This window comes from Gopherus flavomarginatus, chromosome 5 (genome assembly GCF_025201925.1).
Source record: "Gopherus flavomarginatus isolate rGopFla2 chromosome 5, rGopFla2.mat.asm, whole genome shotgun sequence".
Classification (NCBI taxonomy): domain Eukaryota; kingdom Metazoa; phylum Chordata; order Testudines; family Testudinidae; genus Gopherus; species Gopherus flavomarginatus.
Genome location: NC_066621.1, coordinates 5,857,273 through 5,879,952, shown reverse-complemented (window position 1 = coordinate 5,879,952; position 22,680 = coordinate 5,857,273). Strand labels below are relative to the sequence as shown.

The window sequence follows — 22,680 nt, the reverse complement described above, 5'->3', positions numbered from 1 at the left end:
GGAGCAGGAAGCTCTGGCCACGTGGGAATGGACAGGGGGCAGCTGGGGATCCTGGGACCTGACTGAGCTGTGTGGCTCAGGCCCCGTTAACACTACGTAGCCCAGAAGGGCTCAGACAGGAAGTGGCCCTGGGAAGGCCAAGGAGGGCGCTGGGAAGAGGCTGGCTTGCAGGCCCCCCCTGCAGGCTGGTGGCCTCCCCCCCTACGCACCCAACTACTCCCCCTAGTTAGGCTGCTGGAGCCAGCTGCTCGAGGAGGTATGTCAAGGAGGTACGTCCCGACCTCGCCCTGGCCCCATAGTGCAGCGATGCCCTGTGTGGGGCAGCCGTGCCTGGTACACATCTCAGGCTGGGTTATAAAAGGGCTGGGAAGTGCTCAGAGTAAACTGGTCCAGTACGCCATGCCAGACCGCACCGGCTTCCGGGCAGCCCAGGGCTGTTTGAATCCCAGCTGCGGCTGGGATTTAAGGGCTCAAAGCTTCCCGCAGCTGCGGGCAGCCCAGAGCCCTTTAAATCCCGGCCCCAGCGGCAAAACTTGGGGTCCCCCCCCCGGGGGGCTCCCAGCCACCTCTTCAGCTGGGAGCCCCCGGTTGCTTTAAAGGCCATGGGTCTCCCAGCCACAGCTGGTGCCCCAGGACCTTTAAACCTTAAGAGGCCACGCCTCTTCTGGATGAGGCCACGCCCCCCTCAGGAATCCTGCAGTACCGGTAAATCCCGAAAGTTACCTGCACCCCTGGAAGTGCTGGGCCTGCTGTGTGGGTAGGAGGACTGGTGTGGGGACGGGCTTGGCAGACTGGGGCCTGGGTGACAGGCAGAGGGAAGCTGCCCAGGGCAGGGCAGGGCAGCCTAACAGCCTTCTCCTCTCCCCTCCGTGCAGGGGAACATGAGCCGAGGCAACAGCCTGTTTTTCCGGAAGGTGCCTGCGGGGAAGCTGTACATGTGGGAGGAGAAGCGGTTCCGCTGAGGCCGGAGCTGGGCGAGGGGCCCAGGGCCGGGCCAGAGGCTGGCCCAGACGCACTGAATGATGGGAGAGTGGTGATTTCTATACAGTTTTTTAAATAATGATTCAATCTTGGGAAATGGAGACTGTGTGCAGGTCTGAGAGTCAAAGTCCTGGGGCAACGCAGGCCGGCTGGGGGTCGGGGCACTGCTCTGGGGGGCCAGCTCCCTGGCTGGGAAGGGAGGGGACAGACGGGATGATGCACTGTGCCCTGGTGGGGCTGCTCCCTGGCTGGGGCCAGGGCTGCCTCTACCCCACGTCTGCCAGCAGATGTGCCTACCCTTCTCTGCTGCCGGTTCTGGCTATGACACCCCACACTGGCCTGGTGCCCTAGCCTGGGACCCACAGCGCTGCTCCCTGTTGTGGATCCCCAGGATCAGTGCTACACCCCAGCTTTTAAACCAGCCCTTGGAGGAACCCTGTGATGTGCCAGCCCCCCAAGGGGACTCTCTCTTCCTCCAGGACCAAGCACATGGCTCCGGCCCTCCTGCTTCACCCCACGAGCTCTGCCCGGCACGTCGCACTGAGCCAGACTCCTGGAGAGACCTGGCTCCTCTGTGGGGACCAGTGTCCCCCAGCCAGTGTTTGTAATGACATCCCAAAGCCTTTTCCACACAGCACACGGTTTATTGTCCCTGGGAACTCGCCCTGGGGGGTCCCTGGGCCTGCAGAGAGAAGTGAAGGTGAAGACACAGGCCAGGGCCCCACCCAGCCGAGCTGCTGAAGAGCCAAAATTGGATCCTGTCTCCATCTCTTTCAGTCCCAGCTGGGAGCTCCTGAGACCCTCCAAAACCCAACTCTGCCTCTTTGTGGAGCCTCCGTTGATCTGGTTTTGATCCTGAACGCCCAGGTCCTGCCCCCAGCCATGGGACACTCCCCCACCCACCCCCCCGTCCCTGCTCTGCCCTAGGAGCAGCTTTTTATCCCTTTGGCACCCAGTGGGCAGACATGCAAGAGACCCCCTGCTGAGCCCGCAGCACAGGGCACGGGGGCAGCACTGTGAGCAGAGAGCGCCCCCTGCTGAGCCCTGACTGCCAGGGGAAAGCGCCCCCTACTGATCCTCTGCCCTGCTCCAGGGGATAATGGAGCATGAGAGAGTCTCCTCCACCAGGTCTCGGCTTCCCAAGGGCTGACAGCTGAGCTCCCCTGGTGCCTGGTCAGTGTGTCCCCTTCATGGGGTAGCAGAGCAGTAGGTCCCTGGGCATGGCTGGACTGTGTTCCCATCTCCTCCCCTCCTCCAGGGCTATGTGCTGGCAGAGCGTAGCTGTCCCCCAGAGCTGGGCGCAGGGCCCTAGGCCGTGTCCCCCTCTCTGCCTCTCCCCACCCGCCACGCTATGTGCTATTGGGCGCGTGGCATTTCCCCAGAGCTGGGTGCAGGGTCCTGGGCTGAGTCCAGGGCACTGGCTGGCTGGGACTGGGCGAACCCAGGCCTCACCAGCAGCGCGTAGAACACCCCAGGCAGGATGTGGAAGCCGAGGCGTTGCAGGGTGTGCAGTGAAGGCTCATTGTGGGGCAGCACCCGGGTGTAAACAGGGAAGCCGCGGGCATGCAGCTGTGCTGCCAGCGTCCCCACTATGGCCCTCATGTGGTGCTGGCCACGATGCTCTGGGAGGGTGTAACCGTGTGTCAGGGCACCTAGTTGGTCAATGAGGGACCAGGAAATGGGGTTTCCCTCAGGGTCCAGCAGGCAGGCACTGGGGAAGTGGCGGATCAGGAGGTTCAGGTAGCGCAGGCTCAAGCTGGTCCCATCAAATATCCAGGTGTCATTGAGTAGCGTAGCGTGGGCGGGGGACACGGGGGCCAGCCTGAACCCCTTTTCTGGCCTGCAACACAGGGCAGGGGGATGAGAGACACAGGATGGGGTGGGGTGAGCAGACAGAGGATTGACCTAGGAAGAGGAGGGGGTCAGCGTGGAGGGGGGGGTAGAATCAGCATGGGCAGGGGAAGGGGTAAGTCTAGGGGAGGGGAGCGGGGACTGACCAAACATAAGAACATAAGAACGGCTGTACCGGGTCAGACCAAAAGTCCATCTACCCAGTATCTGTCTACCTACAGTGGCCAATGCCAGGTGCCCCAGAGGGAGTGAACCTAACAGGCAATGATCAAATGATCTCTCTCCTGCCATCCATCTCCATCCTCTGACAAACAGTCTAGTGACACCATGGCTTATCCATCCTGACTAATAGCCATTTATGGACTTAACCTCCATGAATTTATCCAGTTCTCTTTTAAACACTGTTATAGTCCTAGCCTTCACAACATCCTCAGGCAAGGAGTTCCACAAGTTGACTGTGCGCTGTGTGAAGAACTTCCTTTTATTTGTTTTAAACCTGCTGCCCATTAATTTCATTTGGTGACCCCTAGTTCTTGTATTATGGGAATAAGTAAATAACTTTTCCTTATCCACTTTCTCCACATCTCTCATGATTTTATAGGCCTCTATCATATCCCCCCTTAGTCTCCTCTTTTCCAAGCTGAAGAGTCCTAGCCGCCTTAATCTTTCCTCATATGGGACCTGTTCCAAACCCCTTCTCTGAACCTTTTCTAGTGTCAGTATATCTTTTTTGAGGTGAGGAGACCACATCTGTACGCAGTATTCAAGATGTGAATGTACCATGGATTTATATAAGGGCAATAATATATTCTCAGTCTTATTCTCTACCCCCTTTTTAATGATTCCTAACATCCTGTTTGCTTTTTTGACCATCTCTGCACACTGTGTGGACATCTTCAGAGAACTGTCCACGATGATGCGAAGATCTTTTTCCTGACTCGTTGTAGCTAAATTAGCCCCCATCATATTGTATGTATAGTTGGGGTTATTTCTTCCAATGTGCATTACTTTACGTTTATCCACATTAAATTTCATTTGCCATTTCATTGCCCAATCACTTCGTTTTGGGAGATCTTTTTGAAATTCTTCACAGTCTGCTTTGGTCTTAACTATCTTGAGCAGTTTAGTATCAAACATGGGAGGTGTGAGCACAGGGGGAGATTGACCCAGCTTGGGGGGCGGGATGCAGTGCACCAGGGGCTCGAGTGTCAATCTGGTACAAGGGAGTGAGCCCGGAGAGCAAAAATTGAGTGATATGACATGGCATAGCAGAGGAGCAGGGTCCGGCGGCGCCATCCTTTTCCTGGTTGTGGGCTTAGATGGGCTGGACAGAAAATTGGGGGAGAATGGGGGGGTTGCTGAATCTCAAACTGGGGTGGGGGGCATGGAATGTATCCTGTGGGGGATGGGTGTGCCACCCAGCTCTGAAGGCAGTGCTGCCGTCAGCAGCAGCCGAAAGCTACCGAGGGGCATGGTATGGCATTGCCACCCCTGCTGCTGCCACCCCTGCTGCTAGCCTTTGCACTGGGAGGAGAGGCTATGGCAAATTCTGGGGTGGCTCTAGACCCTATAACGCTCCCCCCCAGTGCCCCCATAGAGGGGAAGGAGGCTGGAGGGGACTGATCAGGCACAGAGAGAAGGGGCGTGAGGCTGAGGGGCAATAGACCTGGGGTGGGGGAGAAGGTGGAGTCCTGGGGGGAGGGGATCGAGCCAGAAGGCAGCACATGGGGGGAAGGCGACCCCTGTGCGGGGGAGGGGATCAAGCCAGGCCTCGGCACATGGGAGGAAGGCGGAGCTCTGTGGGGAGGAGATCGAAGCAGGAGGCAGCTCATGGGGGGAAGGTGACCCCCGGGGAGGGGAATGGGATCAACACACTCTCGCGGCCTCAGCACAGGGGCTGTCTGACAAGGCCCAGTCCAGTCCCAGCAGAGTCATCGCTGCCCATGGGCATTGGCTAAGCTCAGCTCCCGGACATGAAGGCACCAGGGCTCAGTGGGCAGCGAACCCCCTGCCCGGGGACCTACCTGCTGACAGGGAAGGAGGGACCAGGGGGCTCTGTGCTTGGAGCCCCTCCCCTCAGAGGGGACGGGTCTGGGGTCAAGAACCTCTGGCTGCCCGTCCCAGGATACCGAAGGGTCACAGGCTGCCCCTCCCCGCTCTCCCCATCCTGGGACCAAGGAGATTCCTTGGCCAGGCTGGGCTGCCCCTGCCCCCGGAGAAGCTCTAGGGCTGACTCAGCCCTGCCCCGGAGCAGGATGGGAAATCCTTGGCAGCATATGCCCAAGCCATGGGGCTGTGTGGGGTCGTGGTGATGACCTCACTCTGCCAGCACCGTTAGCCTGGGGAACTCACCGACACCAGATCTAGGGCACAATGGAGGCCTCTGGCCTGGCACCCCTAGGTCCTTCCCTTCCCCCAGCCCCGCTCCCCCCTCCATCTAGCACAGGCTGGTTGTGTACATTGCCCCATTCGCTCTCACACACCCCATATCTGGGGGGGCACCTACCGGTACTGGGGCATGGCAGGCGGGTCTGGGTGCAGCAGTGGCCGGTACAAATACGTCTTCATCTCAAGCCCCCTGGCCCTGGTGATGTCTCTGATGGTCTCGTATACCCCATCCTGCATCCCTGCAGGGACAGCCATGCGCTGTCAGCGGGGGCCCCCGAAAGTTGCCCATGGACCTGAGGGGCCCAGCCCGGTGGGGGAAAGCAGCAGGGAGGGGCCAAAGGCCACTGTAAGCCGGCATGACCCAACTGGGGGTTCCCAAGCTTGGCTCATTCAGGATCCGGGTCTGGATGAAGAAGGGGCCCAGGTGAGCTCATTGGGTCTATTGGTCTGTGGGATCAAGGCAGGATCCTCGGGGCTATTGGTCCATGGGGTGGCAATGGTCCTCCCCCCGTGTGGCAGGTGCTGGGTAGAGCAGGGCTGGAGGGGCTCACCCTCTATGTGGAAGGCCTGGTCCCAGTTGATGATGTGGCTGTTCCTCAGCAGGGCCCGGCAGGCGCCCTCGTCCCGGTAAAAGGCTGTGTACGAGTTGGTGAAAAAATCACTTGGGTCCCACGCCACCTGAAGGGGGGACAATGCCTGGGGGTGAGCATAGCCTCTGCCCCTCACTCCTCCATGACCCTCAGGGATGGCATCAGGGGAGTGGGGCACAACAAGCCCCAAGTAAGAGATTGAGGAGGGGGGAAGGGGCCCTGTGAACAGAGCCAGGAGGCTTAGGGCAGAATGGGATGGGGGGGTCTGGGCAGCAGGAAGGGGAGACAGGCTGTGGGGAGGTGGGGCAGCCAGGAGGGGGAGAGGTATAAATAACACAAAGCAGGGAAAGGAAGTTGGGGAGGGGAGGGGCAATTATGGTGTCAGGTGGGGGAGGGGAGTGGGGTGGATGGGAGGGGCCCAACAAAGGCCGCACTTCTCTGCGTGGCCGGGTGAGGACCATTTTGAACTCTGGCCATGAATCCACCAGCACCTCCTGGCCAGCCGGGTTCCCACGGTTCACGTACATCACAGTGCCGTAGACCTGCCGAGACACAGGGGTCAGAGTCCAGGGATGTCCTGGTTCCCCTGGATCAGTGCTGGGCCCCAGCTTTTACACTGCCCCTTGGAGAAGCCCTCATAGAATCATAGACTATCAGGGTTGGAAGAGACCTCAGGAGATCATCTAGTCCAACTCCCTGCTCAAAGCAGGACCAATCCCCAACTAAATCTCCAAATGGCCCCCTTAAGAACTGAACTCACAACCCTGGATTTAGCAGGCCAATGCTTAAGCCACTGAGCTATCCCTCTCCCCTCAAAGTGCCAGCCCCCCAGGGGGCCCCACTCTTCCTGCGGGGCAGGCCAGGGCCTCTGAGATGGAGCTTCTGGGCTCCAGCCCTCCTGCTCCATCCTGCGAGGTCTGCCCGGTGCCTCCCACTGAGCCAGATCCATGGAGAGACCTGGCTGCTCTTCGCGGGCTCCCACACCCCAGCCTGGGTTTGCAAAGACACCCGGCAGCATTGTCAAGCCAGGCCAGTTTATGAGTCACGGAGCAGCCTTAGGTCAGCAGAGAGAACTGGGGGTAAAGCAGTGTCCATTGCCGTCAGCCAGGGCCCAGCCAAGCTGGAGTGAAAGCCCCTTTCCAGGCTGTCTCTGTCTCCGTCTGACCTCCTTGGTCAGTTCCAGGTGAAAGCCTCCATCTTTGTACAGCACCCCCCACCTCCCAGTCCTATGCTCTCGAGCTGGAGTCTCTGCTCAGCCTCCCGGCTGAGAGGCAGGGAAATCCAGGAGTCGGCAGCGTTTGCTTTGTCTCTCTCGCCACCTTGGGGGACACGGGTTGATTTCAACAAGTTCCTTAAGGACCCTTTATTCCACCCTTACAGGGAGGTGACACCCACCCCTGTGTCTCTTAGCCTGCCCTGAGAGTAAACTTAATCCTCTCCCTCACGCCTGCAACTGGGTAGCCAAGCAACACATAGGGGGAAACTGAGGCACACATAGTGTTGTAAAAATATTACAGAAAATCCTACTGTATTGAACCACTTCACTTTACCCAGTGACTTTCCCGGTGAAGTTTGAACCCACAAATGCTATCCATAGACGCCACAGCATCTTTCCCATCCCTGTCCTACTAGGCACTGTCAGCATGCTGACCGCTGGCTCTAGTCAACCTCACCCTTTCCACTACACAGCTCAGAGCAGTCTCACATCCATCCACCCTTAGGGTGGGTCTGTTCGCTGACATTAGCAGGGCGCAGTGGGGAATTTTCATGCAGCCTCAGCCCCCTTTTGCCACCCAAAAACCTTTGGGTTTGAAACTGGGATGGGATCCAGCCACTGCATTGCCCCCTCCCCATCTGCCATGGCGAGGACCAGGAGGAAATTCAGAACCGGGCGGTGTGGGGGTGGGAGGTGGTGGTGGTCAGAGCCATGACTGGCAGGCACCCAGCTGTCCTACACTGTGATTGGCTGCCATGGAGCTGCCCACATGTTCATTAGCTTTACGCAAAGCCTGCGCATATTGATATTGGCTGGCACAGAGCCCGCTTGTGTTCTGATTGGACGGGCAGCTCCTGGCGGCTACGCTGGGTGAGCAGCAGGCATTGCTGCTGGGTTTGGACTTTGGGAGGCAGGGGGCAAGTGAGGAGGAGGCCCAGGGGGAGGGCTCCCCCACTACCTCTACCCTGGGGGAGGGGCCTGCCCTCCTGCTACTACCCCTAACCCATGGCAGGGGACCTGTGTGACAAAGTAGAAGCTTTCTGGAGTAGCTTTCTGAGTCCTATGTGTGCCTCAGTTTCCCTCTGCATCCTGCACTGCTCTGCGCAGCATGAGGAGGGAAGGGATGGGTTGTGACTCATGTAACAGCCTTGCTGGAGACCAGCATCATTAACCAAGGGAATAAACTGTACACACATGCAAGGAGAGTCTGGAGAGACCATGGAAATCCCAGTGGCTGGGGTGGACATTCACACCGAGCAAGTGAGATTCCCCCCTCATGGCTCTGCAGTGGAGAGGCCCCCAGCTGAAGAACAGCGGCCGCGCGGGGTCAGGATATGGGGCTAAGAACCGGCTTTTGGGGGGCCTCAGCAGCTGTCACCTTGGCCTAAGAACAACCGGACAGAGCAGAGCCAGCCATGGGGCCAATGACGTCTTGGCTGGCTCATTGCCAGGCTTGGCCAGGCTGGGCTCTGGCTTAAGCTTTGATTCCCTGTGGTAACCTGAGGAGTCTGTAGCCAGGTGACTAATGAACCGCTCCTGTGCTTTGCAAAGGCTGCCAGGGTCTCTGCCAACACACTTCACAGGGGCCCGGTCCAAGCCTCCTGCGGACATCTGGCTTGGTTGCATTTGCTGCAGGGAGCCACGGAGAGAGATGGGAGGGCTGGTGTCAAAGGCCCAGTGGTGGAGGTCACGGGCCTGCCCCTGTGAGCTGTGTGCAGCCTCGGGCCCCGGCCCACTACAGGGGTCACTCCCAAGGGCCTGATTACAATCTGGGGTACAGCACATCCCCTGTGGATCTTTGAGAGCCTGCCTGGCCCCTGAACTGCTGCCTCACGACCTGGAGAAAGGGTCTGCCCCCCAAACTGCTACCCCCTAACAAGGTGGAGGGGCGAACCCTCCATGTATCCCCACCCAGGGGATTGCACCCCAGCCCATTATGTGCCCCATCACCCAGGGGACTCTGAAGGACTTTCCCCTGCTCTCTGCCCAGCCTGAGGGTGGGAGGGTTCGTCCCTGGGGCGACCAGAGAGTCCTGGTCACCGGCAGTGTGTCAGGCAGGCCCCGCTGTAGCATCCCCTCCAGCAGCCGCAGCTTGGAGGAACAGCTCAGGATCTGCATCGCTGGCTGGGATGGGCTTTCACAGCTTCCAGCAGGACAGTGCGAGGGACACCTGCAGGGCAGGAGACCCATTAGTTCCCTGTGACTGTGTCCTCCCAACCCCAGAGACCAGCTGCCAGCTCCCAGCCCTGCCAAAATAGCAAACACTGTGTAGACCCCACAACAGCTCACCAGTCTATGCGCAGCCCCCTGTGTGTTCATCAGAGACTTTATACTACCTAACCGGTTTGTGTACAGTGCCTGTGCTCACCAGACACCCTACAATAACTTATCAGTCTGTGCACGGCCCCAGTGCTCACCAGAGACACTACCATAACTCACCAGTCTGTGCTCAGCCCCTGTGCTCACCAGAGACCCTACAATAACTCACCAGTCTGGGTGCAGCCCCTGTGCTCACCAGATACCCCACAATAAGAAGGTTGCTCTAAGGCCATGTGATGCTAGGACTGCCTGTACAGGGCTACAATCCCACTCACCTGGGGTGACTCCGTGCCAGGAGAAGGAACAGTTCCTGGGTGTCTGTGGAGCTGCCAGATCCCTCCTCTCTCACCTTCAGGGGCTGCTCCAGCCTCTTATCCCCGAGCGAATGAACCATTAACAGAGTCTGCCAGTCCTGGAGCCCAGAGGCGGTGACATCCCTGCAGCCACATGGCACAGTTGATTGGGATTTTGCTCTGGGCGGAGGTGGAGGGGCCTCCGGGGAAAGGAGGCCAGAGCGACAATGCAAGTTCCCATGGTTTATGTATTTCAGGGAAGCTGAGAAAAGTCCCCACCTCATGAACAAATGACTGAAAGGAGGAAGGTAGGGGATTGTGACAGAATGTACCTTTGTGTTCACACCATACCCACTGTTGTAATAATCTTTGTACAACCTTGCAAACTATTATTTGTAAATGTATAATTTGCCAGTCAGTATTGCCCTGATAAAATATGTGTGTGACAACATTGTATGTGAAATGATAATATTCCCCTTTATGGTGTTAACATGTGTCTAACCTGAGGCTTGCAAACAGACCTGTCTGAACAAAGGAATGGGTGCTCTGTTTAATTTACATTTAAGCAACGGAGTCATCAAGCAGGAAGGGAAACAAAAGAAACTCCAACGGGGAGGAAAAAGTACCAGGGAGCATCCTTCCCTACAGACTCTCTCTCCTGAATCTCATCTGCCTATGTTTTCCAAGTGTTTCTGCCTTCTGTGGAGAAAGAAGTGCTTCGGGACTATTCAGAAAAGCTGGACAAGCACTGTGACGATGCGGTTCTGGTGGGACCCAACTGACAGTGCCAATTCAGGACAAATCACTTAAAACAAGACTGGAGTTTTTCCACCTCTAAGGCAAACCAAACCAAACAGAGACAAAGAGGACTTTGGTCTCACACCACTGGCTAACCACAAGTCACACAAGCAATTCCCTTAGATACTCCAGATTCCCAGTATCACCACCAGTGCCACTCGTCCTGGGGATGAATGGTTATGAAAACCAACACTCCAACAAAAGAAAAAGGTTCTCTCGATCCCAAAGAATCAAGCCCCAGACCCAGGTCAATATACACATCAGATCTTACCCACAAATCATGCTGTTGCCAGTCCTTTAGAATCTAAAATCTAAAGGTTTATTCATGAAAGGAAAAGGATATAGATGAGAGCTAGAATTGGTTAAATGGAATCAATTACACACAGCAATGGCAAAGTTCATAGTTCAGCCTTGTAGCAGTGATGGAGTAAACTGCCGGTTCAAATCAAGTCTCTGGAGTACATCCCCTGCTGGGATGGGTCATCAGTCCTTTGTGCAGAGCTTCAGTTTGTAGCAAAGTCCCTCCAGAGGTAAGAAGCAGGACTGAAGACCAGATGGAGATGAGGCATCAGTTTTTTCCAGGTGTAAGAACACGTCTTTGTTCTTACTGTGGAAAATTACAGCAAAATGGAGTCTGGAGTCACCTGAGCAACTTACTGCATACTTTGCTGAGTTACAAGGCGTATCTGCCTTCTCTCAATGGGTCAGTTGTGTAGCTGATGGTCCTTAATGAGCCATCAAGCAGGCTAGGCAGATTTAACATCAACTTGTCTGGGATATCACCCAGAAGCATTGCATAAAATTTGAAGTTCAGACAGTATAGAGCCAATATTTGTACCTTCAACTAAAAAATGATACATTCATACAGACAGCATAATCATAACCAGCAACCCATAACCTGGTCTTAGACACCTTATGTGACCCCCTTTACATAAGATTTGGTGCCACTACAGGACTTTGGTTGCAACCATGTTCTAAATGGTCCCAAATTATATCAATAACGTCACAAGCACAAGTCCATGAGGGTGGATGCACTGCAGATGAGGTTGCTAAATGAGTTGGGAGATGTGATTGCAGAGCCACTGGCCATTATCTTTGAAAACTCATGGCGATTGGGGGAGGTCTCGGACGACTGGAAAGAGGCTAATGTAGTGCCCATCTTTAAAAAAGGGAAGAAGGAGGATTCAGGGAATTACAGGCCATCAGCCTTACCTCAGTACCTGGAAAAAATCATGGAGCAGGTCCTTAAGGAATCAATTTTGAAGCACTTTGACTAACCTAATTACCTTCTATGACGAGATAACCAGCTCTGTGGGTGAGGAGAAAGCAGTGGACAGTCTCCCACAGTATTCTTGCCTTCAAGTTAAAGAAGTATAGGCTGGATGAATGGACTATAAGGTGGATAGAAATCTGATTAGATTATCACGCTCCATGGGTGGTGATCATAGGCTCCATGTCTAGTTAGCAGCCGTTATCAAGAGGAGTGCCCCCAAGGGTTGATCCTTTGGATGGTTTTGTTCAATATCTTCATTAATGATCTGGAGGATGGCGTGGATTGTACTCTCAGCAAGTTTGCAGATGACACTAAAAAGGAAGGAGTGATAGATACACTGCAGGATAGGGATAGGATACAGAGGGACCTAGACAAATTAGAGGATTGGACCAAAAGAAACCTGATGAGGTTCAAAAAGGACACGTGCAGAGTCCTGCACTTAGGATGGAAGAATCCCATGCGTTGCTAAAGACTAGGAACCGAGTGGCTAGGCAGCAGTTCTGCAGAAAAGGATCTAGGGGTTGCAGTGGATGAAAAGCTGGATATGAGTCAACAGTGTGCCCTTGTTGCCAAGAAGGCTAACAGCATTTTGGGCTGTATAAGTAGGAGCATGGCCAGTATATTGGGCAACATGATCATTGCTGTAGGAAGCAAGTGAAGCAGATTTGGTAAACATAGTGTGAAGGGGTTATTCAAGTAATTGGGAGCACTTAACTAACAATGGACTTTGAGAGACGCCAATCCCCATCTGACCTTTCCTGGGAATATTCAAACTAACATGCAAACAATGGCGTGGGCCTCCAAAAAGTGGAATCATTCATAGACAGGTGACTTGCCCAGGTGGCTAGAGACCCCATTCTGTGGCTCTGAGGTGGCACAAGACAAAAACTATGAGCTTGGCTACACTTGAAACTCCAAAGCGCTGCCACGGGAGTGCTGCCGCGGCAGCGCTTTGAAGTGTGAGAGTGGTCGTGGAGCCAGCGCTGGGAGAAAGCTCTCCCAGCACTGCAGGTACTCCACCTCCCCGTGGGGATTAGCTTGCTGCGCTAGGAGCACTGGCACTGTTTACACTGGCGATTTGCAGAGCTGTATCTTGCTGCACTCAAGAGTGTGTTTTTTCACACTCCTGAGCGAGAAAGTTGCAGCTCTGTAAAGCGCCAGTGTAGCCAAGGCCTATATAAGGCCCTGGAAGCCCCTCCATTTTGTCTTCAGCTGGCTGAAGAGGTAGTTTCTCCACCCCAAAGAGATGCCTGAAAGAAACTGGAAAAAACAACTGTAACTATGGGGGTGTGAGTGATTGTTGGACCGAGACTACGAAGGTGTCTAGTCTGTCAAAGTAGCTTATTGGAACATCTCTTAGGGTGAGATTTACCTGCATTTAGTTTCCTACTGCATTAGGCTTAGATCTGTGTGTTTTGTTTTATTTTGCTTGGTAACTTATTTCGTTCTGTCTGTTATTGCTTGGAACCACTTAAATCCCACGTTTTATTTGTAATAAAATCACTTTTTACTTATTAAGCAACCCAGAGCAAGTAATTAATTCCTGGGGGAGCAAACAGCAGTGCATATCTCTCTATCAGTGTTATAGAGGGCAAACAATTTATGAGTTTACGCTGTATAAGCTTTATACAGAGTAAAATGGATTCATTTGGGGTTTGGATCCCATTGGGAACTGGATGTCTGGGTGCTAGAGACAGGAACACTTCTTAAGCTGTTTTCAGTTAAGTCTGCAGCTTTGGGGCACATGGTTCACACCTGGGGGTTTGTGTTGAAGCAGAGTGGCATGTCTGGCTCAACAAGACAGGAGACACAAGCTGGCAGGGAAAACAGGCTCAGAGGTAGTCTCAGCACATCAGGTGGCAGTCCCAAGGGGATTTCTGTGACCGAACCTGTCACAGTTCATCTAGGATTGCCAACCCTGCAGGAATTAAAGATTAATCTGTTTTGTCATGTGATGAAACTTCCAGGAATATGTCCAACCAAACCTGGCAACCCCAGGCACAGCTCTGTAAGAATGTGCAAGTTTCTAGTCCAAGTTTAATGTTAAATGCTTGTTTCAGTGTTGTTTGCGCTCCCAATCTCCATTTTGAATTCCAGGTGGTGCTGTTGGGGACGCACTTGGTATAACCCAGGTAATTCGGGAGAATGGAAGGCCATGAGAGCCGATGAAGTTCTCTTGTTCTGAGCCATAGTGCACCAGCTCCTCCATTTTGAGTTTTACTCCTCCATGTTTGACCTCAGGTTGCCCTTGTTGGGAAGGGCTACTCCTACTCCCTCAGTTGCTGGGTAGATTTAACCTTTGGGCGGGAAACTGAACTGTTACCAGGCAGATTTAGCCTTGGGTGGGGACAGTGTGAGTGACAGATCATGTTATAATGTGTATCAGTTTTGGTTCCAGTATAAATAGTTAGGTAAGCTGTTTGTTTGGCGCTCTTGATCTGAGTCTTGTGTGGCTCCAGGCGTCTTATTTGAGCTCAAATAAAGTTTGGTTACTTCTCCACCCTGGTGTGTTTAATTGGTTGCGAAGCACACCGGGCAACGGACCCAACCGTTGCCACCCTCTGGCACTCTGTGCCGGCGACAGTTTTTGGCACCCAACGTGGGGCTCGAGGCAAAATTGTGCCTTGCCCGGACTCCTCCGACGGCTGATGGACGGCGGTCGCTGCCGATACGCAGCCGGCACCGGTGAGTTTACCGGGGGCCTCGGCAGAGACACGTCAGGCCGACCTCAGAGGACACAACGGTGCAACGCGATCGTACAGTGGAGAAGTAAGAGGGAGTTAGGGTAGATCGGTTCCCCTATGGAAGGTAGACGTCAGTAGATAACCGGTCCCTCCAGATTGCGGGGTGTACAGCGAGATAGAACCGGTCCCCCTTTCTTGGACAAGGTAATACCAGTCTGGTTTATTCCTGATTCTTTTACCTTTTGGTGTCCTAGGCTATCTGGAGTGGTTGCCCGAGGCTGGGGACGCCCAGTCGTTGTAATTCCCATTGGCTTCCCCGGGATTAGAGGCATACAATGGGTCAAGGGCATGGTGTGGGGCGGAAGGTACAGTGTTGTACCCCACTAGAATGCATTCTTAGGTGGTGGAAGATCTTTAAGTCAACTGTGATCATGAAAGAACAATTTAAAAGATTCTGTACAGTTGACTGGCCTCAGTATCAACTCAAGGAACAGGAGAGGTGGCCACCCGGAGGATCCCTTAATTACAACACTATCCTCCAATTGCTGTTGTTTTGTCAGCATGCTGGTAAATGGGAAGAGTGTATGTATGTATTGTTGTTTATGTTGTTAAGGAGTAGGTCTGATTTGTTGTCTACTTGTAATTTGGCTGTAACTGGAGCACTAGTCAGTGTTTCTGTAGTGACTGAAAATCCCCTAAGAGCTGTAATGTCAGAACCGGTGTCCCCTTCAGCCACCACCATGCAGCCATCTTGTTCAGCCACAGCTCCGCTACCTTGTGAGGTAACACATAGTCAGCCATCTTGTGAGCGGTTGCATAGTCAGGATAGGGCGGTCATCTTGGATAGTCAGAACGGGTCAGCCATCTTAGATATGGGCCTATCTCCCCTTGTTACTGAAGCCGCCATTGTTAGGCCAGAAACTGAAGCGCAGCAAGCTACCACCATGCAAGTGTCTACCCGAATACAGTCTGATTCTGTAAGCTTAGAAGGCCTAGCAAATCTTAAACACCTGACTCACAATTGTCAGGTCCTCTTAAAAACTTTAATCTCTGAGATTGAGCAGAATCAAGTTATTCCCAAGGCAAGAGAGGAGGCACAGCGGAGTTATGAAGGGAACCTAGCTAATGTTCCAGACCCCGTAGGAGCGGTCCCCTTAGCAAATCCCCACTGGAACCCCAAGGACCACTGGGATTATACTTATGCCATCAGGAAGGAAGAAAAGAAAAAGAGGCAGGCGGAAACGATGTTTGCTGCAGTGCAAGCGGGCAGAGGAAGCCTACCGCAGGGCTGTGGCCAAGGCCGGGGAATTGAAAACCGTGGGCGAAATCGTCCTGGCCCACGAGAAAGGTGTCTAGGCTGAGATCAGTGTGCCTTATGCCAAAAGGAGGGACACTGGAAAAATGAGTGTCCCAACGGGAGGCCCATCTCTATGATGAAAGTCGAGGATTGGGAAGAAGACTACTCCACCTCCAGAACCCCAAGTAAAAGTGCAGGTGGACAAATTCACAGATGGATTTTGTAGTAACTTCTAAAGCAAGGCAGCAAGTCAAATTGCTTGTGTATGTCCTAGGCTACTAAAATCAGAACTGTGTGAATAAGAGCTGAAGGTTTTAAGCATGTTGCAGAAGGCTTGAGTGAAGAGCAGAGAGTAGTGATAGAGAATGGAAAAGGAAAGTTGTTTGCTTTGTGTGAAAATAAGAAAGACAGTTTTGGAAGTAGGCATAAAGGTATATTGTATGTTGTAAGAAGGACAAAGAATGTGATGTTTAAGAAGGAAATGGAAAGTGCTCTGTAAATATACTGTACAGTGTAAAGTGCCACCCTGCATTTTACTCCTGGATAATAATGCTTCAAACAGTATCAGGGAAATGTCCGTCAGCTTGGAATACTCCCATCTTGTACCTATGGAAGGGTAACGAATGGGTTAAGACTCTGAACTCTCTTGTCCTAAACCCATATATACTGATGACTTCATGATTTCGGTCTGTACTCCATTCAAAAAAATTTTTTTTCTTTAAGAGGGAGGACAAAAGGAGGGTTAAGCTGCTGTGGACCTAACTTCTTGCCTTTAAGCCAAGCTCCTGGAGAACTCGAAGTTACTCTGCAGACCTGTCCTTCCCTTAGCCCAGCCACCCTTCTGCTAGAATACAGAGGGAAAAGAAGAAACTGGAAATATCAGTGAAGACACATTGAAATTCATGATCAGATCTCAAGCAATGCTTCAGGTTAGAAACAGAGATTCAACAAGCCTCAAAAGCATATAAAGACCTGGAAATCCTCCTCTAAGCGGGATGCCCTGAAAAAGGAAGCAGGAAGAAGCAAGGATCTGAGAAAATTTTTTTTTTAAAAACTTAAAGAATTAACCTCTTCTGAAGACAAACTGTGAGTGGTACATCGTTGGCAGCAGCACTGTTGTGAACGGCTAAAGGAGGGCTGCAGGCCTGAAATACTCCATTCTGCTAGCACAGAAGAACGGACAAAGGAGAGCAGGATATGCTGGGGTGATCCAAGTCAACCCCCCCGCAGCACCATTACCTGTGGTTTCTCAACAGCCAGTGAAAGCTCTTGGTAACCATGGACCTGGTTCTGCTGCTGCTGCTTCTCTAGAAGTTACACAGCTGGCACACAGCAGTTTCTCAACAGAACCTCTTGCAGTTTAGAATTCAGGCTCTCCAAACCCTGTCAGCAGTCTTTCTAAACCTTATAGTTCCTGTCTCAGAAGAGATGACCTTTGCTTTTAGCACATTGCTAACTATTTAGGACAATCATTTTTATAGTAGGTTTCCCTCAAAAGGAAGAAGCAACTAGTGGTAACCATTGGTTCTGATGTTGTCACGTCACAATGTTCACAGCCTGGAGTACAACTATATGTACTTCCCAGAAACACAGCAAGAAGATGCTCAAGCTGGGCCCAGAGCAGTGGCGATGGAGGCAGCAACGCAGAACAAGTATGCCTGTGTCCTCAAACCCACATCGCCTATTGAAGACTGTGAAGGCAGCCAGTAGCTCCACACTTGCTAAGCCTGCTCGAGAAGAAAGGCAGTCAAATGGACAACCAATCAGTCCTCAGAATTCTACCTTCAGCTCCTCTCCTTCTGTTAAGGTTAATAACTCCCCACCAGATTCGAGGAAGAAATCATTCCAGAGATCTGACAGACTCCATGCAAGGCAGCTAAAGAGGGCAAAATGCACTAAAATTGATGTGGAAACACCTGACTCCATCTTAGTGAACACAGATCTGCTGGTGCTGATCAACAAGCATGCGTTCTCTGTCCTACCCACAGACTATCAACAGCAGCTGCTACTGCTGCTCCCCGAGGTGGATAGGCAGGTCGGGGCAGACGGTTTGATGAGGATAAGTGACTCAGCACTCAACAATGAGTTCTTCACTTCAGCTGCCCAAGGCTGGAAAGAGAGGTTGTCAAAAGGTGAGTTCATTCCAGAAATGCAACTAAGAATACGGCAAAAGACTAAAAAGGAGAAGAAAGTGAAGCTATGGAAGAAACAATTCTTTAAAAGTAACTATGGTCAAAGTTCTGGAATGAGTCCTGAAAAGTCCAAGAAACTAACAACATACCCCAGCATTCGTGACACACAGGCCAGGAATCCACCAGCTGAACAGATGAAATGCATGCTACTCTCCAAGACATCAGCCAGTAAAGAAAAGAGAACTCCTCTGTCAAAGTCTAAAGTACAGGATGGCCCTAGGTATTGCCACTCTCCCTACTCTGTTTTTGTGCTCTTCTCCAGGATAGGTTAGGGTAGGTTAGGGTTCAAGCCTTTTGAAATTTTGTCGGGACTACCATGGCTTATGAATGGAACTCTGGTACTGGCAAGGGAATAGATATTGGGAATAATTTGTTGCCTCAGTATATGTGCTCGTTGTCTGCTGTTCTCTTTTCTCTTTTCTTTTCACAGGTACATTAAAGACTTGCAGTCTCTTCTGCTGGATTCCCCTGTCCACTCCTTGCAGCCAGGTGACTCGGTCCTCGTTCACACCTGGAAGGACAAATCCCTACAGGAACGGTGGAAGGGACCACCTGCAGTCTTGCCGGTATCCTACACAATAGCCAAGGTCAAGGGACATAAGAACTGGATACACCACTCCCAACTTAAGGCAGTAAGGAGACCTCCATTATCAGGTCAATGGACTGTCCAGTCTATTGGAAACCCAGATGACAAGAACTTTGGACTGAAGTTACTGTTTAAAAGACTTTAAGGTTTAAAAGAAAAACAGGTTACTTATCTTAAGTGTGCTGGGTTATATAAGTCTCTGTTTATTGTGATTTTGGACCTTGAATGTACAATGTTTTGTTCCTTACTCCTCACCTCAGGGAAACATTATAAGTCTCAGTACGCTTTGTTAGCATTTTCTTTTGGTAGAAAACTTTTCATGCTCTTAGTTATGGTTTCCCTAATTAAGGCCCAACTGTATGCTGGTTGAGGTTCCAATCCTCCCGATTTAATGATTAATACATATGAGGTCATGAGGTCCTAAAGATTGCTTTTGCCAGCAAATTTAATCTCCTCAACTGCTGGATATGCTCTCAAATCCCCTATCATACAGCAAAGCTGCCCTAAAGAGTAATTCTTTGAAACTGATCTAATCATTGCCAATGATGATTTGCTATTAAGGGAATATAAGTCTTGTTATGCTACAGGTAATACCTCCCGCTGTCTTTCTGGTTTTACCTACCTTCAACAAAAAGCAACAGCCAATTACATCTGATTTGCTAATGAGAACACCTGCTAGTTCTATGTATCCCCCACTGTCTTTAATACCTTAGGTTAGAACACAGAAAAGGGCTTATGTACTTCTCTGCTAACCATCCTCTCATGAGTTAGAAAGGAGGTAATGGGATGGTGACAATTGACAATTTCTTTTGTATCTGTGGTAAATTTGTTTATAAGTGGCTACCCCACAATTGGTATGGAAACTACTATCTAACATTCCTTGTACCTTCTCTTTGTGTCACAGCCCAATTCCCACCATGTCAAGCCCAGGCAGTGCAGGTATCTGCAAGCCATTTCAGAGCCCATTGGCAAGGAAAATAGACTGAGTATAATCCACCTCCCTTTCTATAGGGCAAAACAGATAACCTAACTCTACTGTAGGCTTTTGGTGTTCCTTACTGAATGTGCCAATAAAACCTTAGTCATTAAAAGAAGCCTCAGCTCTTAGCTCTACCAGCTTTGGCTCAGGGCTCTGCAAATTAAATATACCTTAAACTATATCCTAGCCTCTCAAGGTAAAGTCTGTGTTCTCAGTTGTAATAAATGTTGTACATATGTCTCTAAACAAGCCCTTAACCAGTGGAAAACTCAGGAACAGGTGCCTTCCCTTTTCGACGCTCTTTAGTTGGTTACCTAACCTTGGTGGGATAGGTCCAGAATTAATTTGCTTTTTGGTAGTAGGGGTAGTGTTATGTTTACTTGTTCTACTGTTACTTACCTGTTGTAAGATTATTATGGGGAAAGGTTTGTTCTACAACCTCTGTCACACTTATGCTGATGGCTGGCCACCTTCAGCATTCCCCAGACCCAGATTTAAACCAAGTGCTGTCATGATATTATGAGAAGACTCAAGCAGGAGCTTTTTGAGTATTCTCAAAGGAGGGATTGTTGGGGACGCACTTGGTATAACCCAGGTAATTCGGGAGAATGGAAGGCCATGAGAGCCGATGAAGTCCTCCTGTTCTGAGCCATAGTGCACCAGCTCCTCCATTTTGAGTTTTACTCCTCCATGTTTGACCTCAGGTTGCCCTTGTTGGGAAGGGCTACTCCTACTCCCTCAGTTGCTGGGTAGATTTAACCTTTGGGCGGGAAACTGAACTGTTACTAGGCAGACTTGGCCTTGGGTGGGGACTGTGTGAGTGACCGATCATGTTATAATGTGTATCAGTTTTGGTTCCAGTATAAATAGTTAGGTAAGCTGTTTGTTTGGCGCGCTTGATCTGAGTCTTGTGTGGCTCCAGGCTTCTTATTTGAGCTCAAATAAAGTTTGGTTACTTCTCCACCCTGGTGTGTTTAACTGGTTGCGAAGCACACCGGGCAACGGACCCAACCGTTGCCACCCTCGGGCACTCTGTGCCGGCAACAGTGCCACTTTGTATGTGGCCTCAGCAACTCTGAAACTGGGCCTTCAGCACCAGCGATCCCTGTCTCACCGCAGCGTATCCAGCCAAAGCCAGACTCCTGCAGGAGACTTGTCCTGGGCCCCTTCAGGATGTGATGCTCCCAGTGAGGATCTGCAACTACAGAGACCAGTCTTGCAAACCAAGTATGAGTCTCCTGGCTGCAGGAGGTGAGCATCCTTAGGTCAGTGCAGAGAGACAGGGACTCGGCCAGCATTCAGTGCACCCAGTGTGAGGGGTCTACCCAGCCCAGCTGCTGTCTCCATCTGTCAGCCCCAGGGCAGATCTGCTGTGTCTCTGTGAGCCAAGGTCTTATCACCCCTCCTGTCTCCTCTCGGTCCGCCCTAGCAAAGGATGCTGGGCTCACATGGTCAGCCTGCTGGGGCTTCCGGTACGTCTTGATTGATCAGTTCTTGGGGTTCCCATTGTCCTCTCGGCTCCTCCTTTGAGGTGGGTCGGTTTCCGCCAGTCCAGTAACGCCCATGTGCACCCGCAGGTCCGTGAAGGTGCAAACAATTCGATGTTTATTGGGATGAACTTTTAGCTAGAAATGATTTCAGTTGTTTTTCTCAGTGTCCCCCTTTCCAGCTCTGACACCACAGAGCCTTGCCTGTGTCCCTGTTCCCATTCCCTCCCTTTACTTCCTGATTGACTGCAGACTATATAGTAAAACGTGAGTTCTGCTGAGCCATATAGTAACCAATTATTTTACTGAAATTTAAATATTGAATGTTAACATATTGTAACATGATTATTTAACCAATTATATCCCACCACCTTAATTGGTTTACACCCAACAAAATGAATTACACACCAGACAGAAACAATCACAGAACCAGGCAGAGATTATACAGACAAACAATAGGGAAGTGGGGACTACAGTGACAGAGCAATACAGAAATGAGGATTTCACACTCCAGCTATTGGTGAGTTCTTGCCAGACAGGATGCTATCAAACTAAGTTTTCTTTAAATCTTCTAGGCTCTTCCCTTTCTCTGGAGGTGACAGCTCGGATCACCTTTTGAATAGTCCAAAGCTGCCTTATTTCAGGGTGACTGGTGAGGACATGACCGATTGCTTCCCAGTTTATGGCTGCCTTTGCTGCTTAGCCAAAGACCTTAGGCTAAGAAGAGGGCCTCAGACTAGCACAGCGAGAGAAGGTCTATAAACAGGTAGACTTTGATTTTGATTCTCGTTCTGTACCCCTATAACTAGCTAAGTGATAAGAATACACCTACATTCTTAAAGTCTAGGCCTTTGGCGACGGGCCTAAATCTCTGTATCCTAACTCTCCATCCCTTGTTTAATTGATGTTTCAGACTTCCCATTATAGTGGGCCCGAGAAGGTTGGGTTTGGGTTCTTTGTCCCAGCCGGGGCACCTGTCCTAGCAGTGGCCACGAGCCACTTGGAGGCAGTTTGGGTTTCAGGCCCTAGTGGAGCCCAGCGTGCAGGCTTGGTGTGGAAAATCGGGGCAGAGGCAGCCCCCTGTGTCTGGGGATGGAGGTCTGGGCTGTGGCAGGGCGCGCGGTCTCCTTGTTCAATGCATTTCCCTCTCTCTCTCATGGCACGGAGTCCCCGGGCGATGCTCTGGAACTGCTCCCCACAAAGCCAGTCAAGACTTTGGGGAGCCTCCTCTCCCTTTGAGCAGACTGTCTCCAGGGCAAGAAGCTCACATGGCTTCACCTTCCTGTTTCTGACCTAGGAGCATTCAGCATATGCCCCTCCGTGTGCTTTCCACAATGAGTCCACCCAGGCGGGGTCCTGGGGAAGCCACAGCGTCCTGCAGGCACCTGCACGTCTGATGTGTGGGGGGGGTCCCGTCCCCCCAATCCCACGGCTCACTGGGGCTGCAGCTGGGACCAGCTACATGGGGAGGAGAAGCCTGTGCACTGGGGCTAGCAGGAGGCAGGTCAGTCACACGTCGCCTGCCCAGGGCAAAGGACGTCCATTCTGGGGGAAGAGCGGATGCTCCTCCCTGTGTTCGGGCCCAGTAGGGCTGTACAGTGGGGAAGGGAGCGGGAGCAGGAGAGCGTCCCCTGCTGAGCCCACAGCACAGGGCACGGGGGCAGCACAGTGAGCGGAGAGCGCCTCCTGCTGAGCCCTGACTGCCAGGGGAGAGCGCTCCCTACTGAGCGTCTGCCCTGCTCCAGG

At 52.0% G+C, this 22,680-nt stretch overlaps 2 protein-coding genes across 5 annotated transcripts in view; one reads left to right on the top strand and one right to left on the bottom strand.

The window, feature by feature from the left end:
- The window catches only part of MTCH2 (mitochondrial carrier 2), a 60,135-nt gene that overhangs the window by 27,778 nt on the left and 9,677 nt on the right, over positions 1 to 22,680 (top strand). For 2 of the 4 annotated variants that reach the window (XM_050956943.1, XM_050956939.1), the window contains one exon: positions 876 to 954. The exons of the other annotated variants lie outside the window; for them this stretch is intronic. The gene's annotated coding sequence lies outside the window, so the exon portion shown is untranslated. Of the gene's footprint in view, positions 1 to 875; positions 955 to 22,680 lie in introns of those variants that run through there. 4 annotated transcript variants of the gene reach the window in all.
- Positions 2,338 to 9,144, bottom strand: LOC127051393 (glycine N-acyltransferase-like protein 3). Its single transcript, XM_050953656.1, has 5 exons — positions 9,067 to 9,144; positions 6,245 to 6,352; positions 5,772 to 5,898; positions 5,339 to 5,459; positions 2,338 to 2,821 (listed from the first exon to the last, which is right to left on the bottom strand). The coding sequence occupies exons 1-5, from the start codon at positions 9,142 to 9,144 to the stop codon at positions 2,338 to 2,340; spliced, it is 918 nt and encodes a 305-aa protein (XP_050809613.1).

Coding starts and splice junctions, on each gene's coding strand:
- LOC127051393 (XM_050953656.1), bottom strand. CDS start 9,144: ATGCAGATCCTGAGCTGTTCCTCCAAGCTGCGGCTGCTGGAGGGGATG. Junction 5,460..5,771: donor CCAGGCCTTCCACATAGAGG/GTGAGCCCCTCC, acceptor CTGTCCCTGCAG/GGATGCAGGATGGGGTATAC. Junction 2,822..5,338: donor CCTGCCATGCCCCAGTACCG/GTAGGTGCCCCC, acceptor CCTGTGTTGCAG/GCCAGAAAAGGGGTTCAGGC.